This window comes from Lutjanus erythropterus, chromosome 3 (genome assembly GCF_056507025.1).
Source record: "Lutjanus erythropterus isolate fLutEry1 chromosome 3, fLutEry1.hap2, whole genome shotgun sequence".
Taxonomy (NCBI): domain Eukaryota; kingdom Metazoa; phylum Chordata; class Actinopteri; order Lutjaniformes; family Lutjanidae; genus Lutjanus; species Lutjanus erythropterus.
Genome location: NC_139319.1, coordinates 15,236,257 through 15,249,079, shown reverse-complemented (window position 1 = coordinate 15,249,079; position 12,823 = coordinate 15,236,257). Strand labels below are relative to the sequence as shown.

Below are 12,823 nucleotides of genomic sequence, written 5' to 3'. Positions count from 1 at the left end.
ATACAAAAACACTTTGCTGAAAATTCTGCATACATCTAGATAAAGAAACTTACACTATACTATACATCCAAAACCTTACAAATGTCTGCTGGTCCGTTGTTGGCAGCTGTGGTGGTTTTGCAGTAGGTGCTTCACCATCTGTTCTCTGGCAGAGATCTGCACTCTAATGAGTGACGTCTTTTAGTTAGCTATTTCCTTGATCTTCATCAGTGTATTGAGTTTGTTCAGTTGTCAACATGTGTCATCAACTAAGTGTGGAACTTTGGTCATGTGATCACGATGACAGAGACCATAAGTTGCTGATAAATGGACTTTGAGAGAATATTAATGTTGTAGACAGATCTATAGTTACTTAATATACAAAAAAAAGAATAATTTAGATAAGTAAAAGCAAACAGTTTAATAGAGTGATATACAGTGTGTTGTGATACTGACTTTTTCAACCAGCAGGGAGGCTCAAGTTTGGATACAGCTTTCAGTGTGTATTTATAAACTACTGGATGTCAGACTGTCAACGTGATTTACAATTTTGGGGACAAGCACATTTTATAATTTTAGATTTCATGGTTATGACTCCTCTATTTTTAATGTTAATTCAGGACAGGAAGCTGTAACACAGCACTCCCAGTGGTCGTACGCGGGCCGTTGACCTGACCTGAGCAGAGCTGGGGTTTTCCCTTCACTAACACCTGAGCTGGATGAGCAGTGAAGCAGCTGCAGCAGAGTCCACTGTGGTCTTACCGAGTTCCTGAAGAACAGCACAGGGGCAGAGAGGCAACGTGTCTCACACAGGTGAATTGAGAGGGACGTCCCAGAAGAGGTTGCTCGACTTCAGATCTGTTTAAAAGACGAAGACACACTGGGTTAACAGTTTGTGGCTTGGAGATGTCATGACGTTAGCCTCAGGAACCAATTGCTCTAATGCAACCTGATTACACCATCAATTAGACAGAAAAGTCAACAAGCCATTACAATAAAAAATCACTGATGCAATTATTTCTCCATTTTCTTCCACTGGCACTTGCAGTAACCAGAGCTAGACTGATAAATCTGATGATAACATAACGTATTGCAGATATATATAATTAGGGCTGTCACAATCATTAAATTTCAGTTGATGATGAATTGTCATACAAATTATTGCAATTGACAATATCAATCACAGGTGCCAATAAACAAAATATACAATGAATATGTGTCAAAACAGGCCATATTCTTCTCATCCACAACCATGTAGCTCAAATTTTAAACAAATTTACAGAAAATCAAATGTGGGAAGAATACAGTCATCTTTCTCCCCTCAAAAATGCATTATATGGTTTATCAAAAGCTAATATGAGACTTCAAGTTAGCTAAATCAAGAAGGTATCTTCCAGGGTTACAGTCCTTTTAGTCTGAGGTTACCTTTTTGTGTTATCAGCTCTCCACTGCAACTCAACCAGACAACATTGTCTGGTGCAGGACGAAGAGGCAGTCTTGTACTAAAAAGACTAATCAGTGTTTTTCACAGCAACCATACTGATATGAAATAGCAGGGTGACAAAGGCTCTGTGTTGGAAGATATCCACTTAATTCAACCTGCTCAAATGGCCTCAACCTCATGTTAGCTTCAGCTGAACTTCAGAGTGCATTTTTTCAGATAAAGATTTTGACGATTTCACAATTTTTCAGCCAGTGTGGAGAGGATACAGCGACCAATAACTGTGTAGTCAGTGTACACTCAGTAGTATATTAAGATAGACTTTGAAAAAACTTCTAATATAATTTAATGTTGCACAGGAAAGGACATGTTCAGTTCGAGTGAAGAGGGTATATACTCTGTACCTGAAAAATGACAGAGAGAATGACTGCAGAGCTGTAAGTTCTCTTTTTTGTCACCCGTTAGCGGAAAATATGTTGAAATGATGCATGTTGCATTAAGTTGGAACTGAGATGTAATCGTAACAAAGGAGCTGTCACTCTGTCACTATTCTCACTATAACCACTATGCAGATCTGCAGAAAGTTCAACAAACTGTTGAATTTGCTACTAGTAGCAGTAGTGACACAGGATACTGTTGCCATCCTTCAATCGTAAGTGGGTGAAGAGTAGATGAATGTGTACTGTTAACTCTGTGTGACTGTGAAAAGGTTATGAAACATTTCAGGTGGTTTGAGGAATGATGGGACAAACTTTAAATTCCAACCTCTGTGCTGACTGAAGTCAGCATTGTTGCTGTTGTTCTCATTTGTCTCCTTCAGTGATTCCACTGAGGTCTTGCTGGAGACAGCGCCTTCATCATCAGTTTTGTCCTCCACAGTCAGCTCCACAGGTGCAGGAGGAGGAGGAAGACTTGGCTCCACGACGTCCTCTTTGGGTTTGTCCTCAGTGCTGTCTGGGGATGGTGCCGGAGCTGCAGACTCAGCGGCGGGATCAACAGCAGATTTATCAGCCTCAGCTGTGAAGGACAACAAAAGCAAACCACATAGCTTTTTCAGTAGTTTTCAAGATTAAGACTTGTTATAGCGCAAAATATGTAGGTAAAAATAACACGTGGATGAATTAAAACAACACACAGGTTGAGTCATTGGAATATACTGGAAAAACCCAACATTTATGTCATGCAAGTTTAAGGAAGTTATAAACTGTTGCAATAAGTTCATTGTGCAATGTTGTTGAGACATGTTTCCATAATTTTAACTTCTGTGACAATGCAGATTTGATATGTGGTCGACTGCATTCTGTGTCTAGCACCTACATAATAACAGTATTTCCACCCTCATAGCCTGAAGCGGTTTTGCCCTCTCTGACAGTCAGGGGAGATTTCTCTCGGGCAAAGGCATTTGAGGGGGCCACCATGTTGGTAATGAGGCGGCTGATTACTGACCAGTTCCTAATGAGCCACAGCCATGCAGCTGTTGGAGGCTGTGGGAAAGTAGGGCGGCCCCATCATTATCTGACCCAGGGTTAGGTGGAGGGAAAGCGGAGATGAAGGGGAGAGGAAGGTGACCGTTGTTGTGGACATAATTCTGCCATGAGTAAGATGGCTCCTCAGGCATCATTCCAGTCCTCAGAGCATCATTATGTCTGCCTGGTTTTGTGGCCGATGACTAGACTCTTTATCACAGGTGGACTCTTGACCTGACTGTAAGCTTAGCATTCTCCTTCAGGGCACGGAGACTGGAAATGTGATCTGAAGTTAAAGTAAAAAGTTGCTGGGGAAAAAGCAACATTTAAAGAAAAAGTTCAACATTTTGGGGTTTGCCTTTTTTTTTTTTTATTAAGATAGGACAGCTGAAGATATGAGAGGAAAGGGAGAGAGAGAGAGAGAGAGAGAGGATGAGACACAGCAAATGAGCTGCAGGTGGGAATCAAACCAGCAGCCACTGCAGAGGACCGACAGCCCCAACACATGGTGCACACACCCTACCAACTGAGCTATAGGGGCGCCCCTGGCAGTTTATATTTTTATTCTGATGATTTTTATGTTTGAAAACTGGTCACCATTCACTTCAGTTGTTTGGAAGATTCTGCAACATGTTTTCCTGTTTAACTCCAGCAGTGTTTTGTGGACTTGAAAACTAAACCCCATCTTCAATTGGCACAAAGGTGAATAAATATTGACTGAATTTTCATTTTTCCCTTTAACACTGGATTATACTCTCAAAACAGATGCCTCCATGGACAGCTGGAGGCACCATGTATGCGCAGTACTTCAGTTTATACTACTTTCTGGGGTCCATGTTCCACACACACAAAGTAAATCAGTGTTGACAGGATTTGTGTAGTGGCTGCATGCACAAGACCATGTGGCCACAACAGCTTGGTGGTATGCAGATGTCCACACAGAGCCTACATGTACACCCTCTGATGATGAAATCCACTCAACTATAATACTGACTTCAGACGAACAAGATACAAAAACGTTAATCAGTGAGTTTAAGAGCTGTTATATTCTTTACTCAGGAGACAGTCAGGTTAGCTGCTTCCCTCTGCTTCCTATTTTAAAGCTTAGTCCCGTCATCGCCCCTCCAACCATCAACCTCAGCGACGGTCTAATCAGCCAGAATAACTGAAAAGACTTATGTTGGTGTGCAGGGCTTCTAACAACATGAGACGAGTATTGATTGTTATTGGCCAGATTTCCAAAACTACATTAATCTAATCACCCTAAATCACAAAGTAGGACTATACCTTATATTTTCTTTATTTAAGTGACACAAATTCCACTACCTGTATGTGTAGCTTAATACAAATATTTATTATGTTCTTTTGCGTGCAGTGTAACAGTTAGGCCTATTTTTTAACCTGCAAAGAAGCACTCAGTCCTGATACAAATTGACTAACCATTGGTATATTTAGCGCCTTGGTCACTTTTGGTATAAATCATCACAGTCGTACCAATTTACACTATATTTCTGGGTATTACTAGTCAAATTTTCCAGTGATGTTATAGTAGATGTCCAATGTTGCTTTAAGTCATTTTAGTTATCAGTTTGCAGAAAGGTGTGAGTCTGAGCAACACTTCTTTTCATGTTTATCTGATTCTGTGGTTTAAGTGTCTCTTATCACAGATAGGAAAAGGTCACAAACACTTAAGCAGCCTCTGCTTAGGATCTTAATATAATAAGGAAGACATTTCATATTAATGCTAACTTTATAGCACCCCAAAGAAATCTTCTACCAAAGGCTCTGTCATGGGTGCGGGATGGGTGAGGCTGTGGCTACTTTAAACAAAAGTGTTATTTTAAGCCCTATCTCGCACACAGACATATCTGGCAGGTGCTGCAGACGATTCTTGTCACAGAGGTTTTTGTAACTGAGGGAAACACAATTTACCAAGCATCCAGACAGTTTTCTCTAGTGTTCACAACACTAATTGAAACACTCGAGATAAAACAAGTGAGTTTGAAAACCCCGAACAAGCAGTCGACGTCAGCCAAATCAGATGCAAGATGCACCCAGGTGCAAGATTAGAAATCTGACTGCTCACCTTCTCCGATCGTTGATGACAAACAATGTTTCCTTCCCACGAGAGGAAGAGAACCATTTGAAAGGTGGCTGCTTTTCAAAGCTGCCATCATCACTGTCCATTTAAACAAAGTGTTGCCCAGGGCAGAGAGGCAGGCCCGGACATGAGCTGCACCTTTTACCCTTGTAATTCAGCCTGGGAGGACGTCTTTGAGTAAACAGGAAGACTTCATTCATTCTTAGACTATTGAAAATATCAAAACAATCATTAAAGAATACTACATTGCATTATGGTACCAAATGTCTAGTTGAACATTTAGCATTAAATATACAATTTGATTCATTTATTTTCTTTATTTACTTATATTACTACTTCAAAACATTTGATTTTCATGACAGAAACATTGTTATGTTGAATACCATATCAGGAATATGTTACCTGCCTTCCTCAATCGCCAGTGGTCAGGTACCAGTTCTTAACTGGGCACATAGGAACCTTCATCCTCCCTTTATATCAAATGTTATGTACGGTTCTCTGTAATAATCTTTTATTTGAATGTGGTTTCTGAGCTTTGGCTCTGAAAAAAATATTGGCTTTGGTTTGTTAGTAGTTTTTGGATTGTTGGAAGTTTTTGTTTGACTATATTTACATTAAATAGCAAATCATTTGTGACAATAAAAATCTAAATACTCATAGAGTAAGTAATTCTCTTGTATTTACAAATATGGCTTTGTTAACAGATATCTGGATTTTAAAGCCTTCATACTTATTTTCTGATTTGTTGGATATAAACTCAAAGACTATTTTTTAAATTCAGAATTTGAATTCTACCGAACAGCACTTATTTTCATGTGGCAAAATGATATCAGCTGCAGTTACTTGCAGTTGCCTGTAATTTGTTAACCTGGCTTCCGTTTCCATCGAGTGGTAAACATGAGTACTGCAGGCCACATCTTCAGCTTGTCTCCTCTCCAACGACGTGTTGTCTGCTGTGCTTACACTTTCCGTTACAGACATTTCAAAATTTTCAGTGGAAGTCCAACACTCATCTAAACTCATTTGCACAAGATGTTTTTCAAACCGTGTGTGAGTCATTCTGCTGTGAAGAATTTTTGATTTCCTTCCTATAAAATTCACACCAACTGTACTTAAGATCATTTCAGAAACAAGTTGTAGTGACACAACTCTAATATTATTTTTTGGTATTAGGGTGTCCAATCAATGTCAATAGTAGAGCAAAATACATTTTCTCTTTTGGTTATTCTCATTATGAATATTCTATCTATGCCCACAGAATGATCTCACAGTATCTGTGCTGATGTAGGGCACAGCGAGCTGTCACAAACTTTACTTCCTTTTATTCACTTTAACTGATCTTAAGAAAGAGGAAGGAAAACAATGCACAATTGGCACGCGAATTGCTTTTAAATTCACAACTTGATTTGCCACAACTCAAACGAGTCTCCTGTCCTGTTTCTCTGAGCTCCACTGATACAAAAAAAAAAAAGATGATCAGTCATAGGTTCGTTCTCACCTTTCTGCTCCTCCTGTTCTTCAGGTTCTGCTTCTTGTCCTTCAGGCTCTTTTGTAGCAGTTTCTGGATTTTCAAAGGTTTGCATACCTGAAAAGTGTAAATGGATCCGTTTGTATTTGTAAGGTGATTTATTTTGTTAAAGAGAATGTTCGCTCCAAAATAAAAAGAAAAAAAACAACAACTTTTTCCTCTTAGTTCAGTTTATCTATCTAGATGGTTTTGGTGTGAGATGCTGAGTTTTGGAGATATCGGCTGTCTCTCTCATACCAAAACAATCTAGATAAACAAATAGCACCACAGTTAAAAAGAAAAATATGTTTTTGATTTTGTCGTGGACTGTCCCTTCAATGTGACATCTGTTCGCAAACACTGTTGATGATGTAAGCGGGTGTGTTTGACTGACCGTTCTGAGGTGCAGTCTCAACAGGATCCACAGTGCTGAGAGGGATGTTGGCTTCATCCTGTCTGGCAGTGAAGTCAACAGAGTAACGCTGTAGGAAGAGAGGATTCACAACACACACAGAAACACATATTAATGTCACAGCATGAGGGAAACGGTTCGATATTTTGCTAATGGGTCAGCATTCATGTCTGTGCACTAAATATGAAGGTACTGCCAGACACAGACATGCTCGGCCTGCCAGATCTGCTCAGGGTCCTGCATTTACAGATGATTTTGTGTACGTTGGAAAAGAGCTATAATTTTATCTGTGTTGAGGACAAAAAATAAATATATTTTCACTGTTATTTTTTGCTTTTGTGTTCTTGTCATTTTCTTGCATGATTTGGTGAAAAAGTCTTATTGCAATTATTTTGACTGAAATTGAAGTTGATAATTTTTGCATTACAACTGTTCAAACAAAGTGATGATGTGATATTTATCGAGGTCTGTACCAAACAAGCATGTTTTCTTTCATCCGGAGAACAAGATTTTTCGGCCAGGCCATCTACGCAGCTTTACAGTACCTCATTATAGCACTGTTTTCTCAAACATTTTTGTTTTTTTTAAAAATCACATTTTGATTCTGGTTCTGCGATTTGGATAAGGCACTTAGCCATATTGTAATTTTATTGCAATTGTGGTTAATTGCGCCACCTTACTTATGAAAGACAGTACTTTCTAAAATTTAATGTTAGTTGTATCAGCTTTTAATGTTGGGTTTTTATCAATATTTCAACAAGAGTTCTCTGTTTAGGTTGGCTGGGTAATATTATCTCATGTTAACTAGCTAACTAATCTGACTTAAAAGAATGTTGTCCTTCACAAAATCAACTGCTCAATGATGTCAAATTAACATTACATCCCTTAACTTACACAAGCTTTGTGCCATGAGTTGTGTTTGTCTGTACACAGCATCCAGCTAGCCTGGCTCTGTCCAAACTTTAAAAAATATGTATACCAACAGCTCTAAAATTCAGTAAACACTGAACATATTATTTTGTTTTATCCATAGAAAAAAGAAAAAGTGTCAAAACAACTGTCATAGTTTTACAGGGTTGTGGTACAGGTGCAGTAAGACAAGCCAGTCCAGCATGCCACTACCTGTGAAAATGCAACTTGTACTTTACTTTTTGTATGAATTAAACAAACATGATAAAATAAAGGCTTTAGGCTGGTTTGTATTCTAGCTTCATACTGAGCTATGATAACCAGCTGCTGACTGTAGCTTCATGTAGCACCAATCTTCTCATCTAACACTAAAAGCAAGTAAATATTAAATTACATAAATGCCTTGTTTGGCAACGGAAGAAAAAGGCTTCTCTACTTACCCTTCCTCTTTTCCGTGAGACGTAGCAGGCAACTCCAAATACAAGAGCTACGATGATGATCACAATGAGGATGATGATGCCTGAAGGAAGTAATACATCTCATGTTTGTTAAGAGGAAGACATTTGCCCACGCAGTAGCTATGCAATGTGGCTCCCAACAAAGACATAAATCTAGTCTTCATGAAAACAGTGGCATAAAGCACACTAACAGTAAGGTTACAACCTCAAAAACACATTGTGTTGTGATATCATTTGATTTGTGCTGGAGAACAGTTAAATGTAACTCACCAGTGCTGTCACCTCCTGACTTCCGTGGCTGCTTTGGAGTGGTGCCTGTAAGACAAATAAAGAGTTTATATTTTAAAAGGCAAAAGGCTGACATCAAACATTGTATATTAAGTTGGGATACCAATATAAACCTGCTAAAGACTGAGGAATGGTAATATGTTACCTCCCATTCTTCAGACATATTTAAAGATACTCAATGGAGTTTTCTTACACGCAGACAAAAGAAAGTTTATATCCAGTGCTACTCCCTAAAATGCATGTTTATATTTCAGGTCTAACAAATGCATTGAGTGAAATTAAATCACTAAATTTAAATTAAATGTCCTGCTGCTATTTGCTAGCTAGCAGGCTTCCTCACTGATGTTGGCATATTGCTATGCTCGTTAGCACACCACTGTTGGCTGTTGATCAATAGAAGAGGATGACATCATCAACAGAGATACATATTGTATATTAGTCTACATCGTACAGTGCCTTGAACATATTGCTTCATAGTGTTAGTAATGGTAACAAACTCCATACGGCAACTTTAACTGCTTTTAATGCCACTTGGGGGCAGCAAAACAAGCTGAAAACTGCAACAGTGACATTAACAGCTAATAAAGTAGCAAGCAAACAATTGAGCGCAAATGTAGCTGATCATTTACACATTCAGGTGTCTGTCCATCTGTTGAATTTAAGCCCAATATTCACTTCACAATATTAACCTCTGCCAACTCCTTAGAGAAACTTAACTTGCTTTTTATATCTAACCAGGTAAACTACAGTGGGTTGATCAGGGCTTTTTTTGCAGCTGCCAGCTGAAACAAGGTGGTGAGAGTGACCCCGTATCCTAAGTTAAAAGATGCTAAAAAGCGCCGCACAGTACAGGAGAGCTACAGAGCATGGTGAGGACCGGGTCATTACAAGTGATACTCTTCACAGTATCTATGTTATTTATTTAAAGCTGCTACAAATAACTCTGTTGAAAGACTGTTAAGTTAATTGTTGAGTCTCATCCTCAAATTGTCAAATACTGATGCTTTGGGTTGGTGGCTCAAAGTGAACCACAGACGTTAAGTATTTGGGACCTTGAGATGGGACTAAAAATACAAATGCACTTATAAAAATATTTATTATTGCAGCTTTAAAGTAGAAGGGGTGGTAATCACCCGAGGCCACAGGATACAATATTATTGTGATTTTAAACGCTTCTGAATTAGACCAGAATCAGAAATACTTTACTGTTGATGTTACAGCTGCCCCCATTCAAGAATAGAAAATATATATATGAGAATAGAGAAATAATTAAAAAAAAAGAAAATAAGAAGAATGTAAAAGTGTATACAGTCTCCTACAATATATAAACTGTTGATTATGTCCCCAAAGAAAACTGTTTAATCTAATAAATTATCTTAAATGTAATAATGTAATGAACAATCCCATTGATTGTGACTTCTGCTGGCAACATCAGAAAAAAAATCAGCACCATCTGGTGGACCGAAAAATCAAATGACTGAATTATTTTACTGCCAAACCGTTTCATTCGCATTTGTAGTATTGATAACATTTTCTATGATAAAAGACCAGTCATTCAAAATATAGTGATACTATGCTGTATTGATTTGTTTCTCCCACTCTAATCAATAATATTCATCACTGGATCCGATTTCAACTCAGATTTTTCATTGTCTCTGTCATTTAAGATTATGATTTTAATAAGCAAAAATGTACAACAATGAATGAGGCACATAGGCTTGTGGTTTACTGTACGCATCAAACAGATTCATAATGTTCGATAATGCAAAACTGTCAAATCCTCAAGCTAATCAGGGAACAACTTCAGTCTTTACTCACTTTGGACCACGTTGCGCTTTGTTGTGGTGGTGGTAGTTGTTGTTGTTGCTGTTGTAGTAGTCAGGGGTTTGGGTGTAGCCTTGGACATTGTGGTATTGGAGCCTTGGCCATCATTAGAACTTCCATTACCTGAATCAGACACGCATGTCATCCCACAGGCAAACAATGATACAGAGGATGATGATAAAGACCAAGAAGACATGATGATGAATAGACTGGCTCTATCAAAGTCTGTTTTTTTTTTGGAAATAACACATGTAAGAATGAAAAAATAGTAAGAATAAATAGTTGAGACAATAGCTCTCACCAATCTGCTTTGTTGTTAGGGGTCTGACGGTGCTGCTGGTGTTCATGGTGCTTCCTGTTGTGGAGCTCATGGGGGTTCTGGTGGTCTCACTAATACTGGTGGCGATGGAGGGCACAGGGCTGGTAATATTGTAACTGACTGAGGCTGTGTTGTTATGGCCCTGTGAATTTGTTCCATTGTGTCCATTGCTTGCTGATGTCCCATTTGCTGTGAGGGAAGCCACAACCAAACCTGCAGGAAATAACACGCCCTCTTAAAAACAATCCAAGTGGTGAAATAAGAAAAGTTTTAGTATAAACCATGGTAACATTTTTTTTGTTAATCAACTAACTTTTCTTGGCCTGTTTGTGTTTGTTTTCATTTTGTTCTGCGTCTCTGTAGATATAAAGTAAAGAACTGATCATCAAAAAACAAACTTTACTGTAGAGTAACTTTTAACCAGTGCTGGGCTGTGGTTAAATAAGTTATATGTGGTTAAATTATTAGTTAAACTTCAATTTGGTCAGGATCATACATTTATGCATACACTTAACTCCTCCCAAGACTGACTGTGAATCTCTAGAAAAACGTATGAGAAACACTGTTATACAATACCATAGTTCATGAGCCGTGATTGTTATTTAGAGATAATCACCTGCTATTTGATTAAACTGACCCGTGGTTTGCGACCATGATGTCTGTGATCTAATAACATGTATTTCCCATAGAAATGTATAATTTTCCTTCAGCCTGAACAATCACTCCCTATCCTCAGATCCTGATGTAGACTGGATGTAACTGAGCTACCTTTTTCAAGATACGTGTTTTTAGAGTCCTTAAGATGTAGTTTAAGTAGCTCATAGTTCGGTAAACTACAGTTTTAAAGTGGTTTCCGCAACACTGTCTTTAATTCAACAATTTTCCATATCCTCAAACTACGACTTACAGTACAGTACTGTACAGTACTAAAAGTAACTGTAAACCTTAAAGGGAACCAGTTATCTAAGTTAAGTTACTGTATGTTAAGGTGTGGCCCAGTTTGCCTGGTCACTCTGATGGTGATATTTTAATAAATTAAGCATTTATATTGAATGTTCATAGTATTTTTGATGTCTACAATTAATTTACTGATCCAGACAGATTTGAGGTACAGGATTTTAAGAAAAAATACTTTTATGTTGACAACAAAACTCAATAATACACATAAACATACAAAGAACCTCACCCAGGATGAAGAAGGAGGAACCCATCGATGGCATTGTAACTTTGTTTGATGGCAGCAGCAGATGCCAAAAGCGACAAAATCTGGTTGTACAGTTTGTATTATCAAAGCTCTCTGCCCGAAGGTGATGCTTTCAAGAGCTGCCTTTCTTCCTCAATGTCTCAGAGCGTTGCATGCATCTAAAGTAACCCAAAAAAGAGGATCAACGCCTCTGACCACAGCAGGATGCCTCAAAGAACAGGGTTGCTTAAGTGGTATCGGTAAGAGGAAACATTGTGGTCGTACGTTGCCTCAGACTCTCCTCTCACTGTAGAACAACAGGAGGTGGAAGATGTACATAGATACTGACAAAACACTTCTATTATGGTTCATTGTAAATCTAAAGCTAATTGATTTAGTGAGTAATATTGCACGTGTACGTCAGCTGGAGCAGCTGTAAAAGCAGATATTAATGTTTAAAAGATTCATTTGCCAATTTAGGTTTTCAGTTTATTCCCTCTAAGCAACATTTGTATGCTTATAACTACAGACTCTATGCATTGCTCTTGAGAAACTGATATTGTTGCAAAATAGGTTATTTGGTGCAATTCTTCAAATGTTGTCAGTTCTAGTTTCTCGACACTAGATGTCGCTGTGACTAAGGGGAAAGACGCCAGATGGAGACAAGACAGTTGCCCTCTTTTCTTGCTGACAGTTAAGACTGACTTTAACTTTACCTGCATTTATTTCCAGTCTGTTCTACTGTAAACGGAATAGTGGAAATAAGTTGCACTACAGTTGTGTTTTTTTTAAATAGAAAAATTAATTATAATATTATTGAGGCAAAAGTGGACATTTTGGTTTGTTTTGACTGAGGAAGATTATATAATGGGAAAACGTTTTGAGATAAGAGAGAACAATGAGTTGATTGGTCGATCAACAGAAAATAAATCAGCA

General features: G+C 38.2%; 1 protein-coding gene across 1 annotated transcript; it reads right to left on the bottom strand.

Moving 5' to 3' along the window:
* Positions 1 to 377: 377 nt before the first annotated feature.
* LOC146329802 (uncharacterized) lies at positions 378 to 12,082 on the bottom strand. The gene is made up of 9 exons (XM_084714450.1): positions 11,891 to 12,082; positions 10,687 to 10,917; positions 10,380 to 10,508; positions 8,544 to 8,588; positions 8,256 to 8,335; positions 6,889 to 6,976; positions 6,486 to 6,572; positions 2,186 to 2,437; positions 378 to 837 (listed from the first exon to the last, which is right to left on the bottom strand). The coding sequence occupies exons 1-9, from the start codon at positions 11,922 to 11,924 to the stop codon at positions 785 to 787; spliced, it is 999 nt and encodes a 332-aa protein (XP_084570576.1). The 5' UTR covers positions 11,925 to 12,082; the 3' UTR covers positions 378 to 784.
* Positions 12,083 to 12,823: the final 741 nt, after the last annotated feature.

What these genes read in the sequence shown, in the direction of transcription:
- LOC146329802 (XM_084714450.1), bottom strand. Translation starts at nt 11,924, where the DNA reads ATGCCATCGATGGGTTCCTCCTTCTTCATCCTGG. An exon ending in CCTAACAACAAAGCAGATTG is followed by an intron (nt 10,509 to 10,686) that starts GTGAGAGCTATT and finishes TGTCTGATTCAG; the next exon opens with GTAATGGAAGTTCTAATGAT. An exon ending in TGACTTCAGTCAGCACAGAG is followed by an intron (nt 838 to 2,185) that starts GTTGGAATTTAA and finishes TCTTTTAAACAG; the next exon opens with ATCTGAAGTCGAGCAACCTC.